This window comes from Plodia interpunctella, chromosome 30 (genome assembly GCF_027563975.2).
Source record: "Plodia interpunctella isolate USDA-ARS_2022_Savannah chromosome 30, ilPloInte3.2, whole genome shotgun sequence".
Taxonomy (NCBI): domain Eukaryota; kingdom Metazoa; phylum Arthropoda; class Insecta; order Lepidoptera; family Pyralidae; genus Plodia; species Plodia interpunctella.
The window spans coordinates 3149121-3174412 of NC_071323.1; the positions used below are offsets into that span (position 1 = coordinate 3149121).

Sequence of the window (25292 nt, forward strand, 5' to 3'; positions counted from 1 at the left end):
TCTGAGATTGTTATTAAAGAAAAACTGATAATTAATTAAGTTTAGTTTATTAGTGATAATAAAAATAGCACGATACAGACAGAGCAGCGCGGGAAGAGAGACGCAGAAGGCGGGAAAAAAAACACGACTTGACGTTTATCTATTGTCAGAATAGGGTGCGTTCTATATTTCAACAGTTATTAAAGATGTATCTACTTTGTAAAAATATATAAGCATATTACAATTCTGGTGATTATGTGAACGTCAAGAATGTTTGGCTCAAACATGGTGCAGACTTAATGCTGCCCCGAGTTATAATATAAATAAAATATATTTTTTGTGTAATTTAAGTTTAGTTTTTTTTTTATAGTTCATAAAAAAACTCATTTTTATTCCAGTCAATCACAGATAATATACGGTTAGTTCACATACAATTACAATTCAATTGTAAGAAATGAATTGTAATTGTATTTTACAATTCATTTCATTTCTTCATTTCTTCAATTTCAATTACAATTCATTTCTTACAGTTCAATTGTAAGAAATAAATTGTAATTGTATTTTCAGAAGAAATGAATTGTAATTGTATTATATTCTACAAGCTAAAAATTTCGTCAAACACGTCTCCTCCAGACACAGTGCCCAAAATGCTAGCAGCATTTCCTCTTTGAATTATAAGACTGATTCTTTGAGCCAGGAAGCTGCCAGCTCTGCGGTCACCAGTTGTCTCGAAGAAGCGTGCCGATAAGTCACCAATTATTTTTTTGGCTTCGGGACCCCAGGGACCCAAAGTCTCAAAGCCTAAGTTTAGTTGACGACCTCGGTGGCGCAGTGGTAAAGTTCTTGCCACTGAACCGAGAGGTCCCGGGTTAGATTCCCGGTCGGGTCATGATGGAGAATGATCTATTCCTGATTAGCTCGGGTCATCTATATCTATATATGTATTTGTTATAAAATATAGTATCGTTGAGTCAGTATCCCATAACACAAGTCTCGAACTTACTTTGGGGCTAGCTCTATCTGCGTGATTTGTCCCAATATATATTTATATATTTAATTATAAACAATATAAAATGGTAATTTCGACAGAAATTTATAAGAGATGATTGGAAGTCTCTGTTTCAGTTAATTATTCCAATTTATTTTATATTTACTGTCATTATCGTTTTACCTCTGTGTTACTCAATAAAGTGATATATTACTAATTGTATTAGAATCTTAAACAAATAAAATATAAATAAATATATTAGGACAAATCACACAGATTGAGCTAGCCCCAAAGTAAGTTCTAGACTTGTGTTATGGGATACTAACTCAACGATACTATAACATTTTATAACATATACATATATAGATAAACATCCAAGACCCTGGCCAATCAGAAAAAGATCATTTTCCATCATAACCCGACCGGGGATCGAACCCGGGACCTCTCGGTTCAGAGGCAAGCACTTTACTACTGCGCCACCGAGGTCGTCAACATGTTATTAGATTATTCAAAGCAAGCATTTAAAATGTCGAATCATATTTTTTCGTGTAGGGGCAATTACGAACTATCTTGGGGATATTACGAAAATAAACAAAAATGGCGCGAAAAACACTTGAACTTAAAAACATGATGCAACTGACGTATTCTTGACACTAATGCCTCACGCCCACAATGGCGGCCATTCAAGATGGCCGCTAGAGATTAATGTTGGCAACATTCAAGGAAATATCGCTAAGATTGGTAGATTTTTTTTTTCAAATTTCGAATATACCCTTTACTCTTTGTGCCCACAGCTGAGCATAGATCTCTCTTCGCTTATGCCAACTTCCTCTGTCCTGTGCCTCTCTCATCCATGCACAACCTGCGACTTTTTTTTATATCGTCCGCCCATCTCATCGCAGGGCGTCCGATACCTCTCTCGCCGGCCCTAGGCCACCATTCAGTCAGCACTTTACTCCACCTGCCATCACGCCGACGTGCCAGGTGTCCTGCCCAAGTTCCACTTCAGGTTCATGACCGCGTCTCTCACGTCCCGTACTTTGGTACGCTGTCGGATGACGGTGTTTGGAACGCGATCTTGCAATCTGACGTCGAGCATGGCCCGCTCCATGGCTCTCTGTGCGAATCTCAATTTGTACACAGTCTCCTTCGTGAGCGTCCATGTCTCGGCAACATAAGTCATGGTGGGCAGGACACATTGGTTAAATACGCGGGTTTTTAGACATTGTGGTGTGTCAGTTGACTTTTGAATGCACTATATATGTGCAATTTATTAATATTGTCAATAAAAATATGTTATATTTGATTTTATTATATTTTATTTTATTTATTGTCACATTAACAACATAGCATGTTAAACTTAATACAATGGGTACAACGGCTGGTTGAGAAACCAAGAATGTAGTGCGCACAGCGTGATTTACATTGTTGACAAAGAGAACAATATACTTTAATAACTATCAAACATATATGAAGTTATATTAAGACATTGGGTATGCAAGCAACAAGATGCATGCATTTTTTTATCTAAAAAAAGTAAAGTATACTTACTTTTAAATCCTTAGGATAATCGTAATCATTCATATCGCGACCTTTGTTGTCGATTAGAACAGTCAAATTTAACTGATTCTTCGATATCTTCAAATCCGCTATAGAAACGGATTTTAAATAGGCTTCTTCGTCAGATTTACCTGTTCTAAAAAGAAAGCAATCAAAAACTTCATCTTTTTACGACCTCGGTGGCGCAGTGGTAAAGTGCTTGCCACTGAACCGAGAGGTCCCGGGTTCGATCCCCGGTCGGGTCATGATGGAGAATGATCTTTTCCTGATTGGCCCGGGTCTTGGATGTTTATCTATATATGTATATGTTATAAAATATAGTATCGTTGAGTCAGTATCCCATAACACAAGTCTCGAGCATACTTTGGGGCTAGCTCAATCTGTGTGATTTGTCCTATTATAAATAAAAAAAAAAAAAAAAAAATCATCTTGGTCTAATAGAAAAGGTAACAACAGTCCTTGAACAAAAAAATCATCGTTTCTCGTTATTATCGGAACGTTGGGAGCCGTTCCTGGATACGCCATCAGGTCATTATCATAATAATGCATTGACATCCAAACTAAACGTGTGTACCAAATTTCAGTTCAATCAGAGTACGTAACTGGTATCGTACAAAGATAATTTATGTTCTGTTCGCAACTCGGTACGAAACGTCAGTCAGTTACCTACGCGGCCCGAAGAGAGGTGACACGTGGATTACCTAGGATTCGAACGTGAGACCTTTCGGTTCACAGGTGTCTTAACCGTTACACAATCACGGCTGTTGATGTGTGGTACACTTTAAAAACACTCACTTGTAAAACTTTATCTCCGGCGCCACCTCCAAGGTCAACTCATCGTAATTCTGATGAGTAACCTTCAACCTCAAGGTTACAACCTTCTCCACTTCTCTGCTCTGGATGGGAAGGACAAGACCACAGGAATTCGTCGTGGGCACAGTTGATAACAGCATATTCTTTAGGAAATATCCTAACTTTAATATGGGGTCTAAAAATCTGGAAAATGATATATCAAATCAATCAATATCAATGATATATCTGAAAAAAAATATATCAAATCAAATCAATCATTTATTTGTCAGAATACAGAATTACAGTCAGGTGGTCATGATCTATATAGAACATGCATTCTGCCTTATAGGCGTACAAATATTTAACTGTCAATTAATAAAATTCAATAATAATAATATAATAACAATATGTATATATATATATATAACGGAAATTTAGAAAAATAAAAAGTACCCTATGTGTTATTCCAGGTTATATTCTACCCGTGTACCAAATTCCATAACAATCGGTCCAGTAGATTTTGCGTTAAAGAGTAACAAATGCACACATCATAACATAAACTTTCGCATCAATAATATTAGTAATATTAGTAGAAGGGATAAACTATTAAGTAAATTAATGATATTTTACATTTAAGTACTAGTTATTTTTAGGTTAGTGTTTATTGTCCTACTGATATTATAAATGCGAAAGTTTGTGAGGATGTATGTGTGTATGTTCGTTACTCCTTCCTGCAAAATCTATTGTACGGATTGTTATGAAATTTGGTACACGGGTAGAGTATAACCTGGAATAACACATAGGGTAACTTGTATTCCGAAATTCCCACGGGAGCGAAGCCCCGGGGCGAAGCTAGTTCTATTTTGTTGTGCATATGGGAATGTGAGTGTTTTATTTTACTTTTGTAAATAAAATTTGAATGAATAAATAAAAAAGTGGACACGGGCCTTCGCTGCTCCGTGGCGGAGCGACGTACGAGCAACCGGTCAAAAACAAGCCAAACGGTCTTACCGTACGTCTCCTTTGATTTTTATCCCGAATAGTTTGTCTATCAAGTCGACAAAGGATCTCTCCAGGCGACAATCCGAGAAATATCCTGTGGCGCCATCCTGAGAGCAAACACGATATTCACAAAAACTTGTCCGTGACCCGTGACAGTGTGTCCTCCCTACTATCACCTATGGTGCCGAGACATGGATTCTTACAAAAGGATATACAAGATTGCAGTTGCGCAAAGGACGAGCCATGCTCGGCATCGAATTACAAGATCGAAAGTTCTAGACGTGGTCTCCAGAGTCGCGACATTAAAATGGAATTGGGCTGGGCACCTGGCTAGAAGGAACGATGTAATGGAAATTGCTGGCAACAACTGAACGAGATATGCTCGGCATCGAATTACAAGATCGAAAGTTCAAGACGTGGTCTCCAGAGTCGCGACATTAAAATGGAATTGGGCTGGGCACCTGGCTAGAAGGAACGATGTAATGGAAATTGCTGGCAACAACTGAACGAGATATGCTCGGCATCGAATTACAAGATCGAAAGTTCAAGACGTGGTCTCCAGAGTCGCGACATAAAAATGGAATTGGGCTGGGCACCTGGCTAGAAGGAACGATGTAATGGAAATTGCTGGCAACAACTGAACGAGATATGCTCGGCATCGAATTACAAGATCGAAAGTTCTAGACGTGGTCTCCAGAGTCGCGACATTAAAATGGAATTGGGCTGGGCACCTGGCTAGAAGGGACGATGTAATGGAAATTGCTGGCAACAACTGGATGGCGATGGCCCAGGACAGAGATGGTTGGCGGAGACGGAAGGAGGTCTACACCCAGCAGTGGGTCACGGAGGGCTGCAGATGATGATGATGACCCGTGACACATTCGCGGTAGGTCCATTAAAAATTTGAAAGCGGTTGAAGCGTTGAAAGCGTTGAAATTACTGACTGGCTGCAACATATACTTAAGGTGTCTATTTGCCGCAATGAACCACGGGACAACATAACAACTCTGCTTACACACTTGTATGATAAGATTTTCATTCACATGTTTGCTATAAATCAATAATTTTGTGTTAATAATCATCATTGATAGTTAAAATATCATTAATTTTGTGCTGTGGGTGTTTAATTTTTGGCAATAAATGTTCATTCATTCATTGAAAGGTAAACATTTTTTTCTTAGTCACGATCTCCGCAATCACGACGAATTCAAATGAATCGTGCATTAAACCGCGTTGAGGAGTTCCCTCGTTGGGCCTCTATAATCTAATGGAAAAAATCTCACCCATCGCTTCTGTCCGCCCACTGTTTTCACATGTAGGACGTCATCCGTTAAAATCGCAATTTCTTTCCTGCTGTGCATCGCTATCCCGCCCCTTTTGGAGTGGATGGAACTCGTCAGGTCGCGGGTATCCCTCGAACGAAAGAAACTTCATGTCAGTATTGGTCATAAATCAAATCGAATTATTTATTATTAAATTAGACGTTCACGAACACTTTTTCACGTCATATCCTAAATTAAATGATATTTACCAAAGCTACAAACTACTAGCTATTCGGGAACGACCACTGCTGAGAAGAAATGCCGAAAGAAACACATTTTAACAGTGTTGTATTCTGACAATCATCACTGTTCAAATTGCAAAAATTGCGCTAAAAAGATCACAATTCTGTACGGTCTACTCAACTCACTGTAACTGAACGGAGATATTGAATTTCATTGGTAAGTGGGCCACCACAGAGCTCTGCAGTCGTGCAACATGCTCAGATTGGAGTAATGGGCCGTCCGTTGATAGTGACGTAAGAACTATGCCTTGGTATCTGAAAGAAATATTGAATTATACGGTTGTCAGGCTGATGTGGTGGTTGTTGGTGATGTCTGCGGCCGCGCTGTCATTACAATTTTTAAAAACTTAACAAAGACAGGAAGTATTTTTACTATCTGACTTTAAAATAATTAAACTGTACTGTCGTGATGTAAATTTTATGAATGACTAGATGTTGCCCGAGGCTTCGCTCCCGTGGGAATTCTGAGATAAAATGTAGCCAATAGCAATCTTGGATAATGTACCTTTCCGAATTTTTGAAATCGGTTCGTTAGTTTTGGAGATTACCTATCTCAAACATACAAACGCACAAACCTCTGTACAATAATAGTAAAATATTGATTTTAGAAAGTATTCCTTCCTCGAGAACATTGACGGATCGTAATGAAAGCGTGGCCGCAGCGATCGAAACGCACTGAGAGTCCCCGATGGAAGTCCGTAACACCGTATTGCGTACAGAAAAGTATGCCGTCATGTTGAAATGGGATTGAGTTGGCCACGTCCCATCAAACAAGCTGAGACCGGACAAGCCCAAAACCAGTTTACCATTAAGCATTACATGTTATAAACGCGCACATTCATTTTCTATTTCCAAACGTCAAAAAGGTATGTGCGCGTTTAATTTAACCTGTTGTTTAATATATAAATATGCAAAGCGAAAGTTTAAAAGCAGATTGCCATTTTTTATTAAAACGTTGTGTAACAGCATCGCGAATATATATTGCGAATGAACATTGCGTATTTTGTATTATATACCGTATTTTTTCATCTCAATATTCTAGTCGAGTCGGAATGGTTATTATACAACTTTCGACCGATATGTGGCTGCGGTTATGATTATATCTTGGGACACGATGACAGATGATTACATAATATAGACTGAATAGCATACAACAGTTGGAAAATATCCGGTTTGGCTCGGTTTTGATTTTACCGCAATGTACGCCGAAAGCCAAGGAAAAAGTTTAATGAACGCAAAATATATACATTACCTCAAATGTAAATCATTTCTAATGAGCAAGTTTTCAGAAGCGGACAAATTGCCACGTATTGATGCGAAGGACATGCTGGTTGTGTGGAGTCTAATTGGAATTCCTGAAAAAGTAATGAAACACACACTCAAAACCCAATACCCGATTTATTTAAGCCGATACATAATTGCACACTAGCGCCACCGTCACATTTTTACCAATTTCTTGTGTTTATTAGCGAAAACTAAAAAATCCTCTTTCCAAATTATTCTACACTAGATAAAGGAATTTATTGCTAAGTATTTTAGTTTTCCACCACACAATGTAGTCGCAGTCCACTAAACCGAAGACGGTGGGCACCAAAATCATCATAGTAGACTTTACATAGTAATTTACATTGTTTGACGACCTTGGTGGCGCAGTGGTAAAGTGCGCTTGCCTCTGAACCGAGAGGTCCGGGTTCGATACCCGGTCGGGTCATGATGGAAAATGATCTTTTTCTAATTGGCCCGGGTCTTGGATATTTATCTATATATGTATTTGTTATAAAATATAGTATCGTTGAGTTAGTATCCCATAACACAAGTCTCGAACTTACTTTGGGCCTAGCTCAATCTGTGTGATTTGTACTAATATATTTATTTATTTATATTTTATTGTGTAATGGAAAACTATAATACCTTGCAATAAATTCCTTTATCTAGTGTAGAATGATTTGGAAAGAGGATTTTTTTAGTTTTCGCTAATAAACACAAGAAATTGGTTTGAAATTTAGTTATGTATCACCTTAAAACAGTTTATGTACAGGCATATTGTTTAAAAATCTTTATGCAATGTAATATCTTTGTTACCGGCCAAACCCGATTCCAGGATAAACTTGTTTTGCCTAAGCTAAACGAATTCTTCCTACATACGATAGAACAAACTGGTATAGCCTAACCTAAATTAGTTCGTCCTAAGCCCGATAGGATAAACCAGTTTAGCCTGGGCCAAACTAGGTTATCGTAGCGGAAATACACACTCTCAGGATAAACTGGCATGGCATAGTCTAAATATTATAGAATATCTAGAAAAACAAAATAAATAGGTGAATCGAATAAAATACTATTTAATTAAAATTAATAATTTCATTAAAACGATAACGGATCACATTCTAATAAATAATAAAGTATTTTTAATATTAAAAATACTATATTTATAATGCTATTCTAAAGCCTTGGTTTGTCGGACTAGGTTAAATTAATTCAGACTACGGTATTCCTGTTTAACCTGAGTGTGTTTATTTCTATTAGGATGAACTAGTTATGCGTAGTATAAACAATTTTTTTCTACATGCGATAGTTTATCCTATCGCATGTAGGAAGAATTACTCTGGTATAATGGTAAGCCGATCTGGCATGATAGGGACCAACACTGTTCAAATGTGTTTCTTTCGGCATTTCTTCTCAGCAGTGGTCGTTCCGAAATGCCAGTAATTCGTAACTTGTGAGAAATAACTATAAATATAAAGATTGACGAGAAAAAGTGCCTGTGAAGGTCTAATTTCTGAATAAATGATTTGAATTTGAATTTGGCCTAGGCAAAACTAGTTTATCCTGAAATCGGGTTTAGCCGGTAACATATTCAAGAGAGGACCTAAATGCCGCAGTGGTTAGCGCGTTCGGTCTGTGATAGTGGCGGATAAGACACGTTCACAATGGTCGGTCATTGGATGAGTGACCAAAATTATCTTGTGCTCGTCCGTGCTTTGCAAGGCACGTATAGCTGTTGGTATGGTAAAATGTATTTCTCACCCAAAACGCTAGGGATATGGACCTCCATTTGTGTGGGCACTTGTATCAGCTGCTGGTTTACGTGGCTGCCGAGCCTCAAGAAGTCCAACGCTGAAAACATGGCTGAAAAAGATAAATTTTGTGTTATAAAACTTTCTGCTTTCGGTGAATGAAAACACCCTGAATAAACCTGAAACCCGACAGTCGATATCCAATACCCGATACCCAAAACCCGATGCCCGAAACCCGAAACCCGAAATCCGAAAGCCAAATCCTGAGACCCGAACTCGAACTTCAATTAACCCAACCTTAAATCTCATAAATCCATTTGCAACCGATTGGACTTAGGTTTAACCGATACAGGTATAGGCAATTGAAACCGGCTGTATCTAGATCTAGCCGGCTAAACCCAGGTGAAGCCACACTTGTATTGTTATATTATACATAATCATTCATTTGCCAACTAAGTGTAAATTGGTGGTCAATAAAGTAGTTTCAATTTGTTGAAAGTTTGTAAGTGTCGCAACATAAACAGTTGAGATTATATGTATATTATTCTTTATAACTGTTCTTTTTTACGTGTGCATGTGTGTAATTGTGGCAAAAATAAATGCATTAACTGTCTATTTATCTATATTTACCATCAGCGAAATATTTTCTTGTTTGATTCAGGTGTGTAGCATACACTGTCTTATCCAACACTTTTACAACAATATCGATGTGTACCTGTATGATAAAAAATAATTAAACACTTTTCCATACAATCATTCATTTTTTCATGTTTATAAGCAGTCGTATATTTGGACAATGGACCGGTCCGAATCTGTGATAAAAAAAAACTTACTTTTTCTGGCAGTTTTCGTCCCCAGGCGGTCAATTTCTGTAACACGCTTTTGAGTTCGTCTATCTTCATCGCTTCGGTGTCAAAACCCTTGAGCTCTTTGTACAAATCTGCCGAAACACCTTGAGCTAATATGTACAACTAAAACAAATAAAATTTATATTATATATCAACACCTTACAGCAATATTTGTCTTCCTCATTGCTGAGGATCGTGGTCATTCAGTCGAATGAAATACCACACGAAGAATTTTCTTGACAATATTAATGTTTCGTCATTGCCTTCTCCATTTCAAACACTACATAATAAATTATCGACTAAAGGTTTGACGACCTCAGTGGCGCAATGGTAAAGTTCTTGCCACAGAACCGAGAAGTCCCGGGTTCGATCCGCGGTCGGGTCATGATGGAAAATGATCTTTTTCTGATTGGCCCGGGTCTTGGATGTTTATCTATATATGTATTTGTTATAAAATATAGTATCGTTGAGTTAGTATCCCATAACACAAGTCTCGAACTTACTTTGGGGCTAGCATAATCTTTCCTAATATATTTATTTATTATTTATTTATTTATTTATGAGCCGATACTCACAGCGGCGTGGTACGGCCTCATTCCACCAGTAGATAACCTCAACGCAGCAAATGCCGGCATCGCCGAGTCATCACCGACGGTGAACAGCTGCAATGACGCGTCACCGTCGCTGATGACGTGGTTGCTGGTCGCCCAGTACGCGGCGGTTGGTGTGGGCACGTCATTAATCACGAATGGGACGTACGACGACCTGTGGTTGGCAATGTACATAATCAAATTCAAATTATTTATTTGCCATATAAACATGCATACAAATATATTAGAAATATACATAACACAAATGTGTCTCAGTAAATTTCTAATATTCTATTTAACCTACATGTTCTGTTTCTATATAGCAGACAAATATTATATTTTTCACATGATACAGGCTGAGTCATCGGTGCCAATTATTATCGCATAACTATTTTGTCCTTATTGTTCTTTGGCATACAATATTTTGGTATAATAGTCTAAGGCATAAATTGATTTTTGGCATACGGGTAAATGTGGCATAATTAACTTTTAGGTTAGGTTATAGTTAAAAATTGTTATGCGTAAAAACGTTATGCTTAAAAATCCTTATGCCATAGTACAGTATTACTGTGTTACATTATAATTTAATTTTTTATGCTTATAGATAGAGATCCTTCGCCATCATCCTTTTTAACCCCCCATGCAAGAAGAGGGGTGTTATAAGTTCATTTTCAAAAAGTTATATATAGATCATATGGATGGAAAATGATCTTTTTCTGATTGGCCCGGGTCTTGGATGTTTATCTATATATGTATTTGTTATAAAATATAGTATCGTTGAGTTAGTATCACATAACACAAGTCTCGAACTTACTTTACTTACAATAATAATAATATTTAATGTACTTAGCTGTCGAACAAACATAACTTTCTTCGCGAACGTTCTAGCACATTGTGACGTCTTCGTCTACTTTTTCAAATTCAAATTCAAAATTCTTTATTCAATGTACAAAACGTACGTAATAATGTCATAAATCAATTACATATGTTATGAGGATACTGCACCACGCTTGGGCCAGACATTATTGTCGTTCACATAATCATCACACTTGTAATATGCCTTTTTACAAAGTACTTCTTTTATAAAATTTCTAAATTTTTTTTTCACTCCAACGTGTCATTTAGTTAATCCGAAAATGTATGATTTTATTTTTGTCATATCATTGAAAGAATTGTCACTATTATACTACTGTAAATTTTTCACTTGTGTTCCTATTCGAATAGTCACCAAAACAAATCATTGTCAACCGACCTGTGGAATACTTACGCAATTATATAACCTCTAAATTTGCTATAATCCCTCATGCTCAACACGCTGGAATACCAGAAGTTTTTGAGCTGTTCATCAGTGGAATTCTTGATGTAGTTGTGAAGGAACAGAAAGTCGCTCTCGGTGATGCTGGTGGAGCTCAGGATGTTGTGTATCGCTATGATCCGGAGTTGAATATGCTCAGTTTCATTTGTCAGGATTGGTAGGTTCGTTTTTAGGACCTGGAAGTAAGGAAATATTGAGCTAAGGTTAATAAATTCAAATTCAAATCATTTATTCAGAAATTAGACCTTCACAGGCACTTTTTCTCGTCAATATTTATAGTTATTTCTCACAAGCTACAAATTACTGGCATTTGGGAACGACCACTGCTGAGAAGAAATGCCGAAAGAAACTCATTTGAACAGAGTGTTGGTCCTATCATGCCAGATCGGCTTACCATTATTGTTTCTTACAATGTTTTTTTTTCTTTCTAATAATATATAAAAGTACATAATGTACATAGTCAAAAGGTATATCAAAACAGGTTATGATTGTGATCCGAGTGCTGATTATAATATAATGCGTTGTTACGAATGACAGATTATATCATATGTTCCATTTGAAGCTGTGCCTCAGGTTCGTATCCTAGTCGTGCCACACGAGTTTGTACACCAATCTGACTCATGTATAGTAGTTTTCATCGACCACCACTTGCTTCCGGCGAAGGAGAACATCGCGAGGAGACCTGCACACTGGTGGACAGTTTAGTTCCCGTCATATAGTCGTATAAGTCATGCCAGATGGCTTTAGGCGACTTTAATAAAATCTGGCACCAGTGTTTGCTATATAACACACTCGATATGATCGCACACAACGCACCTATCACAGCGCGCGTGTTTGAGTTTATCGCGTTTATACAAACAGACGCAATGTTGGGACGTTTTATTATATGTAAGGATTTCTCAAAACGCTACAAACTACTGGCATACCTCAAACGGGACCTCGTAAAGGCCGTCGGGTTTACTGCTAAATGCGGCCCATAGTCGCTCATGCTTGTCCTTGGTAGGATCGCCGTATATTACGTTCGTGTACGCTTGCGCAGCATGTCCAATGTTGCACAGACCCTGTAGCCATGTCAATCGGTCTATATACTGTGGACAATCTGAAATATATAACATGGTGTTTAATAAACATATAAATCTTTAATATCATATCTGACGAACTCCGTGGCGCAGTGGTGAAGTGATTGCCTCTGAACCGAGAGGTCCCTGGTTCGATTCCCGGTTGGGTCATGATAGAAAGTGATCTTTGTCTGATTGGCCCGGGTCTTGGCTGTTTAGCTATGTATATAGTTAGTATCCCATAACACAAGTCTCGAACTTACAAGCTAGCTCAATCTGTGTGATTTGTTCTAATATGTATCAATATAATTATTTTTATTATTTTTAATTAGTTACTAGTTTAATGTAAATACGGCACGAGGAAGATTAGAACCTTGAGACATTTCGATCACATTCGAACGGTCTTAACCTTTTTGACAACCTCGGTGGCGCAGTGGTAAGGTTCTTGCCACTGAACCGAGAGGTCCCGGGTTCGATCCCCGGTCGGGTCATGATGGAAAATGATCTTTTTCTGATTAACCCGGGTCTTGGATGTTTATTTATATATGTATTTATTATAAAATATAGTATCGTTGAGTTAGTATCCCATAACACAAGTCTAGATCTTACTTTGGGACTAGCTCAATCTGTGTGATTTGTCCTAATATATTTATTTATTTAACCACTGAACCACCGCTTCTTTGTGATAAATCTAACTCACCGCTGTACATCCGGAAGTATTTAACCACGATATAGTCCAAATAGTTTGTACAACATGTACCCTGACTGTTTGTATAGTATTGTATCTTTTGGACCAGAGTCGCGAAGCTCAGTATTCCGGCTCGCCTGTAAATTGTACAGAATTATTTATCCACAACAAACTTGGTTGCGACGCGAATGCGTGAACGTTCCTTAGTTAGTTTATTAGTGATTTTATTTGCCGAAATGTATAACCAGCAATGTATATCGAATCGCCTAAGTTTGGCGAACTGTTCGACGTCGGCGTGGAGCTGATAATAATATGTCGTTTTTCTGCGCGCTTCCATCGTCATTTAGATTATAGTATTTATTTTACGTTAGATCTTAACATCCGAACTTTAGATAACATTGCATATTTTGGGTTTTTGTGAGCTATTATTCTATTTTATCTACCTAATTTAATCTTCAAAGTTAATTTAGTTCCCCGAAATCGAAGTTAGAGATTCAAATTCAAAATTCTTTATTCAATTTAGGACGGTATACATCACGCATTGACGTCGAAAAATTACTTAAACTAAGTCTACCGCCGGCTTCCAAAAGCGCAGGCGAAGAAGAAGCGGCGCAACAAACTTCACCGCAGCCTTTTCTCCAAGGACGTCAATTAACAAATATCTAGGTCTTCGTCAGAAAAATATTGTGCAATTGTAGAAAATCAAATAAATTGAGTGCATCTCTTGCATAATATGGTAGCAAAACCCACCGTACGTTTGAGTATGTGTTACACAGTTTATAGATCCCTAGCTTTGGAATTCGCACAGCAAGCGACAGAATCTCGTAACATACAGTACAATATAGCACCTTATCTCCGGACTGAAGTCCAGGCCGAGTTTAGTGAGGACCTCCAGTTCTTCCAGCAAGGTTAAGTTGAAATTTGCAATATTGAAGGGTAGTTTTCGTATAAGGGCGATAATTGCGGCGTCTTCGATTTTCTCCTGCAACAAAATATAGTTAACTATAAATATTCAATTTTGACTTTTGAATTAATGTACTTATGATTACATGTTCAACCCTCAGTCGCGTGGAGATGACACACTGGACTTAAAGTTTGTTAGGTATACGGTTTTGGGTTCGATTTCGTAGAATTAAATCCAATAATTTTCATTGTATGACTGTTTATTAAACACACAAACACACGTTAAAAAAAAATCAATATACTCTTTTTTTATTTAAGCACAGAATTATGAGTAGGGATAGCATAAAATATTTATAAATATTTTATATATATTTACATATATATGGACGACCTCGGTGGCGCAGTGGTAAAGTGCTTGCCTCTGAACCGGGAGGTCCCGGGTTCGATCCCCGGTCGGGTCACGATGGAAAATGATCTTTTTCTGATTGGCCCGGGTCTTGGATGTTTATCTATATATGTATTTGTTATAAAATATAGTATCGTTGAGTTAGCATCCCATAACACAAGTCTAGAACTTACTTTGGGGCCAGCTCAATCTGTGTGATTTGTCATAATATATTTATTTATATTTTATATAGCAACTTATAAGGACAACAATTTAGGTTTTGGTAACAATTCAAAATTTCAGAATTTCATCCAAAATCTGAAAAACCGAAGACTTTTGCATCCATACTACTTAATATTCATTCAAAAACTACTAGGCGGATTTTGATGAAATTTGGCACAGAGATAGATGAAACTTTCGAATGACGTAGACTACTTTTTAACACAGTTTCACCCGAGCGAAGTCGGGGCAGGCGATATTTTATATATTATCGATGAAAATCCCGAGGCACAATGCTTTAGTCATAATATAACAAGTTTATGTAAATTCATCCATTTTAATTTACTTCAAGAGAGCTTCGAAGTTGAGACCGGGCTAAACTGCAAACTAGATTTTTTACTGTTGCATTTTTTACCCCTCGACGCAAAAAGAGGGATGTTATAATAAGTTTGATCGCTAAGTGTGTCTGTCTGTCTGTGTACGTGGCACCGTAGCTCATCAACGGATGAACCGAGTTGGATGCGGTTTTCTTATTTGATAGCAAATTTTTATGCGGTGGTTCTTAGATATGTTTGGTTAAAATCGGTCCAGCCGTTCAAAAGTTGTAGCGCAATGAATATAGAAAGTCGGGGGTTTTTCTTATTTCTCTAACATATAAACTTGTATCAAATTATAAAAGTGTTACTATTTCAGTAACTTAATACCATAATACTCATCACTTGATGAGTATACTGCTAATATTATAAATATATGTATGTTTGTTTGTTTGTTACTCTTTCAAGTAGAATCTACTGAACGGATTGTTATGAAATTGGGTACATGGGTAGAAATAATCTAGAATAACACATAAGGTACTTTTTAACCCGAAATTCCCACGGAAGCGAAGCCGAGGGGCGCAGCTAGTACTCTATAAATTTAGCGCAATCGACGGGCTAAGTGTAAACAACGATTTCTATGAAGAATTTGAAACCTAAGCTACGTTTCATATAGAAAGTTGACATTAAAACATTACGCCTAATATAATAATTATTATTCATTTGAAAATGTGTAAAATTTAATACCTTTTTCTCGATGACTAAATACTTGACGAATCTCGCGCAGTGGACGGTTTTCGCGTGAGGAACCATTTCTAAGAAGATATTCCTTGCAGTCTCTACGTCGTAACTGGTGCCCAGGATCAGATCTTCGAAGAGTAATATTAAATGGTTGTAATCTAGTTGGGACATTGTGCTGGAAAGAGAAATATAAAGTTATTTTGAAGGTGTAACAAAATCGCCAGCAACTTTATAATACGCTCAAAATTAGAGATTTGATTGTAAAATGTCCAACAATCACGTGCACATAATACAATAATCAAAGTTAACATTGAGAATTAGAAATAGAGAAACTAATTAACATTACAAATGTGAAATTCAGTTTGTCACCTCTTCACGCTCTATCGACTCGACCAATATTCTTGAAATTTTGCACACATGTTAGTTTGAAGTGTGGAGGAGGACATAGGGTACCTTTCATCCAGGAGAAATAACTGTTCCCGTGGGAAATTTGCGCAGGCGAGCCCGCGGGTAAAATGTTAGTCAAATATAACGGGCAACATTCGTTTTCAATGTTACATTTATCAATTAAAATGTGAAAACCAGATGTGCAGGTGACCATCGTAGCGGATATTTGAATAAAACATAACGTATTGGTACAAATCACAGAATGTGCGTGTGATCTGAGGGCCCACTTCTTGAATAATAAATAAATAAATAAAAACATTAGGACGAATCACACAGATTGAGCTAGCTCCAAAGTAAGTTCGAGACTTGTGTTATGGAATACTAAGTCAACGATACTATATTTTATAACAAATACATATATAGATAAATATCCAAGACCCGGGCCAATCAGAAAAAGATAATTTTCCATCATGACCCGACCGGGGATCGAACCCGGGACCTCTCGGTTCAGTGGCAAGGACTTTACCACTGCGCCACCGAGGTCGTCGAAATTCTATGAAATTATGCTTGGGATTTGGCGAATATTCCAAAAGATTTGTGAAAGTTGTAATTAGATAGATACTGTCCAGAAAAAAGAATAAGAATATTTATTTATGTGACATTACATAATACAGTTGAAATCAATTATGTAGGTAAATATCACGATGATCTGTCAATAAATTGTTAATAAATAGCTGTGTCATTAAAATGAATTAAATAGGTTTAATACCGACATCAATTAAATCAGTCATATACTTTAAGCATTTGTCATTAAAAAATCATCTAAACTGTATTAAGAAAGAAGTGAAGCGTGTTCCCTGAAGGTGTTTAGATTTTAATTTTTTTAAAGATTACAATATTATTTACTTCAATAACATAGAGAAGTCCAAGTTGTGTATAAATGTGGCATTCCTCACTATATTATCCGCGTCGATACCTTTCGTAGCTATTTTCAATAGGATCTGTAAATGAATACACTTATATTAAAATCTTTAATTGTTTAAGATCGGGTAAAATCTATCAGTCATGCCATGATAGACTTAACCCATGACTCAACAACATTATGACGAATTTAGGTACTTAAAATTCAACTTATCGTATTACCTGTTACCAATACCACAACTTATTTACCCTGTTACTAACTTACCCGTTACGCGATTATTAAGTGATTAATACAAAATATTTTATACTACTGCTGACGTTGATGCTCACTGTGGACAAACCTCTGTGATTTTTGTCAAGTGTTCTTATATTATGTACTATATATATTTATTCTTTATATGTGAAATTAAAAAAAAAAAAAATTCCTCGTCTAGCATTTTCCCAAAAGGTTGTCCGGAAGAAATTGCTTACAGCGAGAAGGCCTTTTGTACAATGTATATATCTAAATCATGATGTCGTGCTACGTGTGTTAATACACTAATTTGTGCAACAAAATATTATTGTATTGTGTTATATTGTATTGTACCCTAGGACCAACTTACCGCATTACATATTTACCTCGTGACTCTGTAAGGAATGGTTACGACTGATTGATACTACGGTTCGTTATTAAACTATTTTATTCAGCTCCTATACTAAAACCCAATCACGCCTTGAGCTAGTAAGTTACGTAGAGGCTCTGTCCAGGTCGCTACCTTATCTCTCTCTCATCTATGCGGCCGACTGTGTGAAGTGAGAATGAAACATTCTCACTTCATACGGTCGTCGGCATCCCTACTTGTCAGACACTTGGTACACATATGATTTTACATCGTCAAACCTCATCTTGATTTATGGATAATGAGCTCTTTGATATTAAAATTGAAATCAAAACATTTATTCAGAAATTAGGCCTTTTTCATGTCTTATTCTAAATTAAATAATATTTACCAAAGCTACAAACTTTCGGACCACTGCTGAAGAAATGCCGAAAGAAAATCATTCAAACAGTTTTAGTCCCTATCATGCCAAAAGGGCTTACCATTTTCTAAATATAAATTCTCAAAATCCAATCAAGTCTACTTCAGACTTACCCGCATGACCAATATTAATTATTTTGCTCATGCGGGTAAGTCTGAAGTTACCTATGTACCAACTTACCCATTGACAAACTTACCCCACAACCAAACTTACCCCGTATGTCTTGTTCTTCAAGTAATCCTGGCTGTGTTCTCTGATACCATTTGACGGATTGCTGGAGTCACTGGTGACGTACGTGATAGAGGACTGGTTCAAATCCAGCTCGACTTGCTCAGGGATCGGACGATGTGACTCATAGTATAAGGAGAGGCTGAGAAATAGTAACATGGCTTTAGGTGACTTAAAGAATCTGACACTTGCTAATTAAAAACACAATATCCTCCTTTTAGTATATACGACTATATCGTTATTTCTTATATCTTCCCATTTTAAGATTTGGATTGGTTAATTTGCATTTCCTAATTTATCAATAAAATTTGGTTTGGTTACCAGCGGAAAAGACTGTGTGCCTTAGTCGCCTCATACGATAACCGGGAGAATATAGAATGATTCTAGTTTAAGAATATTGAATGTTTCTAGTTTGAATGAGGAAGGTTAAGATGTGTAAATCATTACGTTTTTACACGAGTAAAGCCGGGACCGGCCGCTAGTATTACATAAACAGATTTTTTCACTGATAATGCACCACTTATAAGTAATAATATAATATATATAACACAATATAATATATTATGACAAATCACACAGATTGAGCTAGCCCCAAAGTAAGTTCGAGACTTGTGTTATGGGATACTAACTCAACGATACAAAATTTTTTAACAAATATATATATAGATAAATATCCAAGACCCGGGCCAATCAGAAAAAGATCATTTTCCATCATGACCCGACCGGGGATCGAACCCGAGACCTCTCGGTTCAGAGGCAAGCACTTTACCACTGCGCCACCGAGTAATCAAAATAGCATCAAAGAGCTACATTACCAAAGTCCGCTCGCCTATTGGGCCGTACTTACGAAGTGACAGTGCTAAGTAAACTATCGCTGATCTTGTACTGGAAAGAGCCTTTCAGTTCCAGACTCAGGAGACCCTTTACGTCATCTATTTCATACACCCTCTCGCTCAGCGCCATAGATTCCGGCTGAATAACAAAAATATAAATTGATTTAACATGCGGTTGGTGGTGGTTAAGGTGGTGGATCGAATGGTTCCAAGTTCGAATCCTACTCGTGCCACACGAGTTTGTACACCAATCTGACTTGTGAATAGTAGTTTTCATAGACCTCCACTTGCTTCCGGTGAAGGAGAACATCGTAAGAATGTTATTAATCAACCAGTGTGCTCACTGATTGATCATTAACTTGTGTGTGAAATGGAGAAGGCAATGGCAAGGCGGCAAGAAAGTTGTTGTGTGTGTTTCAAACCACGTAATGACCACGACCCTCATCCATGAGGAATACGATTATGAAGAGAATTTATCTATAATAATTTATTTAATATATATTTTATCTCTATAGTGAAGCCCTGGGCAACATATGATCTATACTATAAAGAGGTAAGCGTTTGTGAGTTTGTATGTTTGAGGCGGGTAATCACCCAAACTACCAAACCGATTTCAAAAAATCTTTCACCATTAGAAAGGTAAGTACATTATCCAAGATTGCTATAGGCTATATTTTAACTCAAGGTTCCCACGGGAGCGAAGCTCCGGGCAACATCCAGTGGTATATATAGACACCGCCGCACAATTTGTTTTCTGTTTGTCCTAACGGTTAGCTGGGAGCGAATGCTTTCAGCATTAACTTCGCCATTTGCTTATAATACTTGGAACATTAAGGGTTAATAAATATATAAAAATGTAATCCTGAGCTCCTCCATATTATTCATTTTTGCCAAAAAATCCGTGTTTCAACGCGTGAAAAAAAAAAAAGTCAGTGTTGTAAACCGCTGAGTTAGCTCGTCAGGAGCCGATTCTGAATGCACCATTAGGTCAAGATTAACATAATCATAAATTGTCATTCATTATGTAACGTAGGTATTCAACTTTAGTTGAATCGAAGATATATGTTTCAAAATTTACTTGCAAGATATCGCTCCAGTGGGAATTTCGGGATAAAAAGTACCCTATGTGTTATTCCAGGTTATATTCTACCCGTGTACCAAGTTTCATAACAATCGGTCGAGTAGATTTTGCGTGAAAGAGTGACAAACATACATACATCCTCACAAACTTTCGCATTTATAATATAAAAGTAGAATTTGAAAAAATTAACGGCCGTTAATTTAATGTTTTGCTTTTTCATGCAATACAGTTATCAGTAAGTTAAATAAAACCTTGTAATAAAAATGTTTTTTACATACATATCCACGTCCCATATAATTTAGTGCTGTGGGCACAGTACTCCAGTAATACTCCGTCTGGCCCGAAACAATTCGTTGGTTCGTGTACTTCTTTATACTGTTCCCTCTGGTTGTGTATACCACGTGACACAGGTGGTATAAGCATGGCTGGAAAAAAATTACTTAAGATAAAGAAAAAGTTTTATTTACGAAAATTACATTTTTGACGTAAGGTTTACAGTCGTCAGATAAGTATTATTTCATTCAATAAAAAGTCATTTATGTGCAGTTGAGACTCCGTCGTCGGGAGCCGATCTTGGCTGCGCCATCATGCATGTCATGATAATATACTGTCATCCAAACTAAACGTGTGTACAAAATTTCAGCTCAATCGGTTGAAGATATCTGCTTCAAAATTAAGTAGTGAGATTCCACCCGATCAAACGTAATTTACCATTTTATATCATTATACCATTTATAAAATAAAAACTTATTGTAATAAAAGTTTTAATTATATATTAAATTTTAATATATGATTAAATCTTATATACTTTTCTCAAGTAAAGTTCTTGGCACTGAACCGAGAGGTCCCGGGTTCGATCCCCGGTCGGGCTATGGTGGAAAATGATCTTTTTCTGATTGGCCCCGGTCGTGGATGTTTATCTATATATGTATTTGTTATAAAATATAGTATCGTTGAGTTAGTATCCCATAACACAAGTCTCGAACTTACTTTGGGGCTAGCTCAATCTGTGTGATTTGTCCTAATTTATTTATTTAATAAATTAAAAATTAATATACTTTTATTTAATGAAAGTTTTAATTACCTATTTGCAAGTTACCACGCCATAATGCATCACAAGGATTTGGCGTTTTTATTATAACAATGATATTGAATCATACACGATAGCAACATGTGATTTGTATAGAAATTCTATATTTATGAAGCTACTAGCTGCGCCCGGGGGCCTTGCACCCGTGGTAATTTCGGGATAAAAAGTACCCTATGTGTTATTCCAAGATTTATTCTACCCGTGTATCAAATTTCATAACAATCCGTCCAGTAGAGTTTGCGTGAAAGAGTAACAAACCTACACACATACATCCTCAAAAAAGTATGGTGAGGTTACGTGACCCGTCCTCACATAACTGTACATCACAACCACATTACATATGGTCCACCACAGGCAACTGAGAATTTCATTTGAATACCAAGAGAGAATTTTGACCTACAGTGGGATGAAACGGGTTTAAAAAAATCCTAAGTAAATAAAAAATTACCTCGCTAATTTTATATGTTCCGGTTTTTTTGATGACTTGGAAGTTTAGAGACAAAGCCCGCTTGATGTTTTGAGCCCACACAGGCTCCGACCCTAAATATATGGAATCTATTGAGCCGCTCTCCTGTAATATACCAATGCAGTTAATTAAAACATATACCCCCTTATTAATAAAAGCGTTATTCTCTGATTAGCCTCGGAATAGTTATTCTTTGTATTGTCTCGTTCTTTCAATGTCAAATGCTGAAAAGAGAGAGAGGGACAAAACAAAGATTTACTACTCCAAGCCTGATCAGAAAATTAAATGTAGTGTTACCCGCAAAATTCTTACATTTTTATGTACAGTAGCGCCATCTAATTTATAAAGCTCCATTAACTATCAGACTTTCTGACCAAATCGTAAACAAAGAGGGTAAACTAAAAATGAATGCATCAAACTAAACGAAAAATCAATAACTTTTAATTTTGTTCTATGTCAGTGGCGTATCCGCTGTGACGCCGCGACACGTATAAATTAAAAATTTGATTATTCAATTGGCTATTATTTTACCACTGTTTGACGTCAACCCTCCTATCATCTGCCTAGGCCTCGTGTCCCTTAATCGCCTCGTACGACAATGAAGCGAGGATATGGAGTGTTACCATTTTGGGCGTAAACGTTCGTCCAAGGTTCGAATACTCGTCCCACATAAGTCAACATGGTGAGTATTGACCATCGACCAACAGGCCTCTGTGACCGCTGCTGTTTGTCCTAAAAGTCATGTCAGGTGCCTTTAGGTGATAAATCTGACTACAACGACATATAGTCGAAGTATCTTTATCGAAGTATTGACGACCTCGGTGGCGCAGTGGTAAGGTTCTAGCCACTGAACCGAGAGGTCCCGGGTTCGATCCCCGGTCGGGTCATGATGGAAAATGATCTTTTTCTGATTGGCCCGGGTCTTGGATGTTTATCTATATATGTATTTGTTATAAAATATAGTATCGTTGAGTCAGTATCCCATAACACAAGTCTCGAACTTACTTTGGGGCTAGCTCAATCAGTGTGATTTGTCCTAATATATTTATTATTATTATTTATTATTATCTTACATAATAATCGGCTTCCCACGGCTCCAGCAACCGTTTCTCAGCTTCTGACGATTTGTTGTACAAATTATTTCCGTCACTGTACGCTGACACCTGAAAAAGTAAAAAAAAAATTTTTTTTAACTTTACTAAATAGGCCACGACACGCACGTCATAATAATCTTATTTCCTTACTAGATGTTGCCCGGGGCTTCGCTCCCGTGGGAATTTTGAGACAAAATGTAGCCTATTAGCAATCTTGGATTTTTTAAATCGGTTCAGTAGTTTCGGAGATTACCAGCCTCAAACATACAAACACGCAAACGCTCACCTCTTTATAATAATAGTATAGAGGTATAGAAGCGAAAAATTATTTTACATTTTAGAAAGTATTTACCGGATCGTTATACAGGTGGTCCCGGGTTCGATTCCAGGTCTGGTCGAAAGTGATAAATGGTAGGATGCTAACACAAGTGTCGAACTTACATTGGGACTGGCCCAATATGTGTGATTTATTCATTTATAGGATACTAGCTGCGCCCCGGGGCTTCGCACCGGTGGTATAAAAAGATTTTTCGGGATAAAAGTAATGATACTCCTTCATTACATTGTAAAACGTCTTTATCGCATTTCGAACGAAGAATAGAAAAACCAATAACAGTTTTTTTTTGTATTTTTTGACGCAGTCAGCCCCCAGAGCTGAATAAGATTAAGTGTTAAAAAAAGTATTAAATGTTATCTAATAATAATATATTTCAATTAATAAGCGTTCATTTAATCCCAATCGTTACAGAACTGTTTTATTCTACCCGTGACCTTTCATAACAATCCGTCCAGTATATTTTGCGTGAAAAACTAACAAACATACACACAACTTTCCCATTTATAATAATAGTAAGATTACCTCTAAATCTTCCAGTTGGAATCGAGCCTTAGTAAAATTACTGCCTACAACTACCGACAATTTCCCGTCGAGAGTCCAATAAGTCTCGCTGGTCTCCAGGCCCGTGGAGACCGTGGTCTTGAAGAGGAAGATGTACAGACGATGAGCTGGGAATAGAAGCTGGAGTCCAGTGGACATGGCTGATGTTGACGCCACTGGAAAAATTATCATCGTCATCATATCGAGTGTGTTATTGCTAACACTGGTGTCAGATTTTATTCAAGTCCCTTCAAGGCTTCTGATACTGACTTTTACGACTACTTACCGCCATCTAGCGGCAGGTAGTCGCGTACACACTAGTGAACTAAACTGTCCACCAGTGTGCAGGTTTCCTCGCGATGTATTTCCTTCAACGGAAGCAAGTGGTGGCCGATGAAAACTACTATACATGAGTCAGATTGGTATACAAATCTCATGTGTCACGAGTAGGGTACGAACCTGAGACCTTTCGATCCACAGGCGGGCGTCTTAACCATTACACCACCACCGCTTCGAAAAAAAATATTATAAAATGAAATAATATTAAATATTATAAAATGAAATATAAAATGAAAGAAGAAATGGTCTTAAACAAATTAAATGCCTTGGACGCTAATAAAGGACCCGGACCTGACGGTATTCCTGCCATCTTTATTAAAACTTGTTCAAAAGAATTATGTGAACCATTGCATATCTTATTTTGCAAATCATTACAGTCAGGAACTTTCCCCACTCTTTGGAAAATTGCTCATGTTGTTCCTATCTACAAATCAGGTGATAAAAATCAGTGTCAAAATTATAGACCTATTAGCCTATTATCTTGTTTCGCAAAAATATTCGAGAGTATTGTGTACGACACATTGTATAACCATTTCAAACCCTATCTTCACCCACAACAACATGGCTTTGTTTCTCATAGATCTACCACGTCTAACTTACTTGAGTATAAAAACTTTCTTTGTAGTGCTTTTGCTAGAAACGTGCAAGTCGACTCTGTGTACACAGATTTTTCTAAAGCGTTCGACAAAGTTAACCATAGAGCTCTCTGTATAAAACTAGCAGCATACGGCATTCATGGCTCTCTGCTTCGTTGGCTTCAGTCTTATTTGAGACTTAGGAGTCAACTGGTGGCTGTCAAAGGCTATCTATCGACACCTGTCACTGTTACGTCTGGGGTACCGCAGGGAAGTCACTTGGGACCTCTGCTCTTTGTGATTTTCATAAATGATCTTGTTGAGAACCTTTCTTGTCCCTGTCTTCTTTACGCAGATGACCTAAAAATTTTTGCTGCGATCAAAGAGTCCTCAGATACGATGGCGCTGCAGAGTGATCTGT

The 25292-nt window shown here is 37.2% G+C and overlaps 1 protein-coding gene across 2 annotated transcripts in view; it reads right to left on the bottom strand.

The window, feature by feature from the left end:
- cv-d (crossveinless d) overlaps positions 1-25292 on the bottom strand; it is a 36970-nt gene that overhangs the window by 8076 nt on the left and 3602 nt on the right. For both annotated transcript variants that reach the window (XM_053767187.2, XM_053767186.2), the window contains exons 3-24: positions 23940-24133; positions 23060-23149; positions 21969-22091; positions 20709-20855; positions 19364-19488; positions 18502-18658; positions 17254-17348; positions 15967-16135; positions 14247-14380; positions 13411-13535; positions 12579-12751; positions 11605-11828; positions 10323-10512; positions 9733-9870; positions 9530-9614; positions 8910-9011; positions 7138-7240; positions 6012-6140; positions 5605-5734; positions 4331-4428; positions 3323-3523; positions 2519-2663 (exon numbers count right to left, since the gene is read on the bottom strand). In XM_053767187.2, coding sequence (XP_053623162.1) covers positions 2519-2663; positions 3323-3523; positions 4331-4428; positions 5605-5734; positions 6012-6140; positions 7138-7240; positions 8910-9011; positions 9530-9614; positions 9733-9870; positions 10323-10512; positions 11605-11828; positions 12579-12751; positions 13411-13535; positions 14247-14380; positions 15967-16135; positions 17254-17348; positions 18502-18658; positions 19364-19488; positions 20709-20855; positions 21969-22091; positions 23060-23149; positions 23940-24133 — 3077 coding nt within the window. The remainder of the gene's footprint in view (positions 1-2518; positions 2664-3322; positions 3524-4330; positions 4429-5604; positions 5735-6011; positions 6141-7137; positions 7241-8909; positions 9012-9529; positions 9615-9732; positions 9871-10322; positions 10513-11604; positions 11829-12578; positions 12752-13410; positions 13536-14246; positions 14381-15966; positions 16136-17253; positions 17349-18501; positions 18659-19363; positions 19489-20708; positions 20856-21968; positions 22092-23059; positions 23150-23939; positions 24134-25292) is intronic.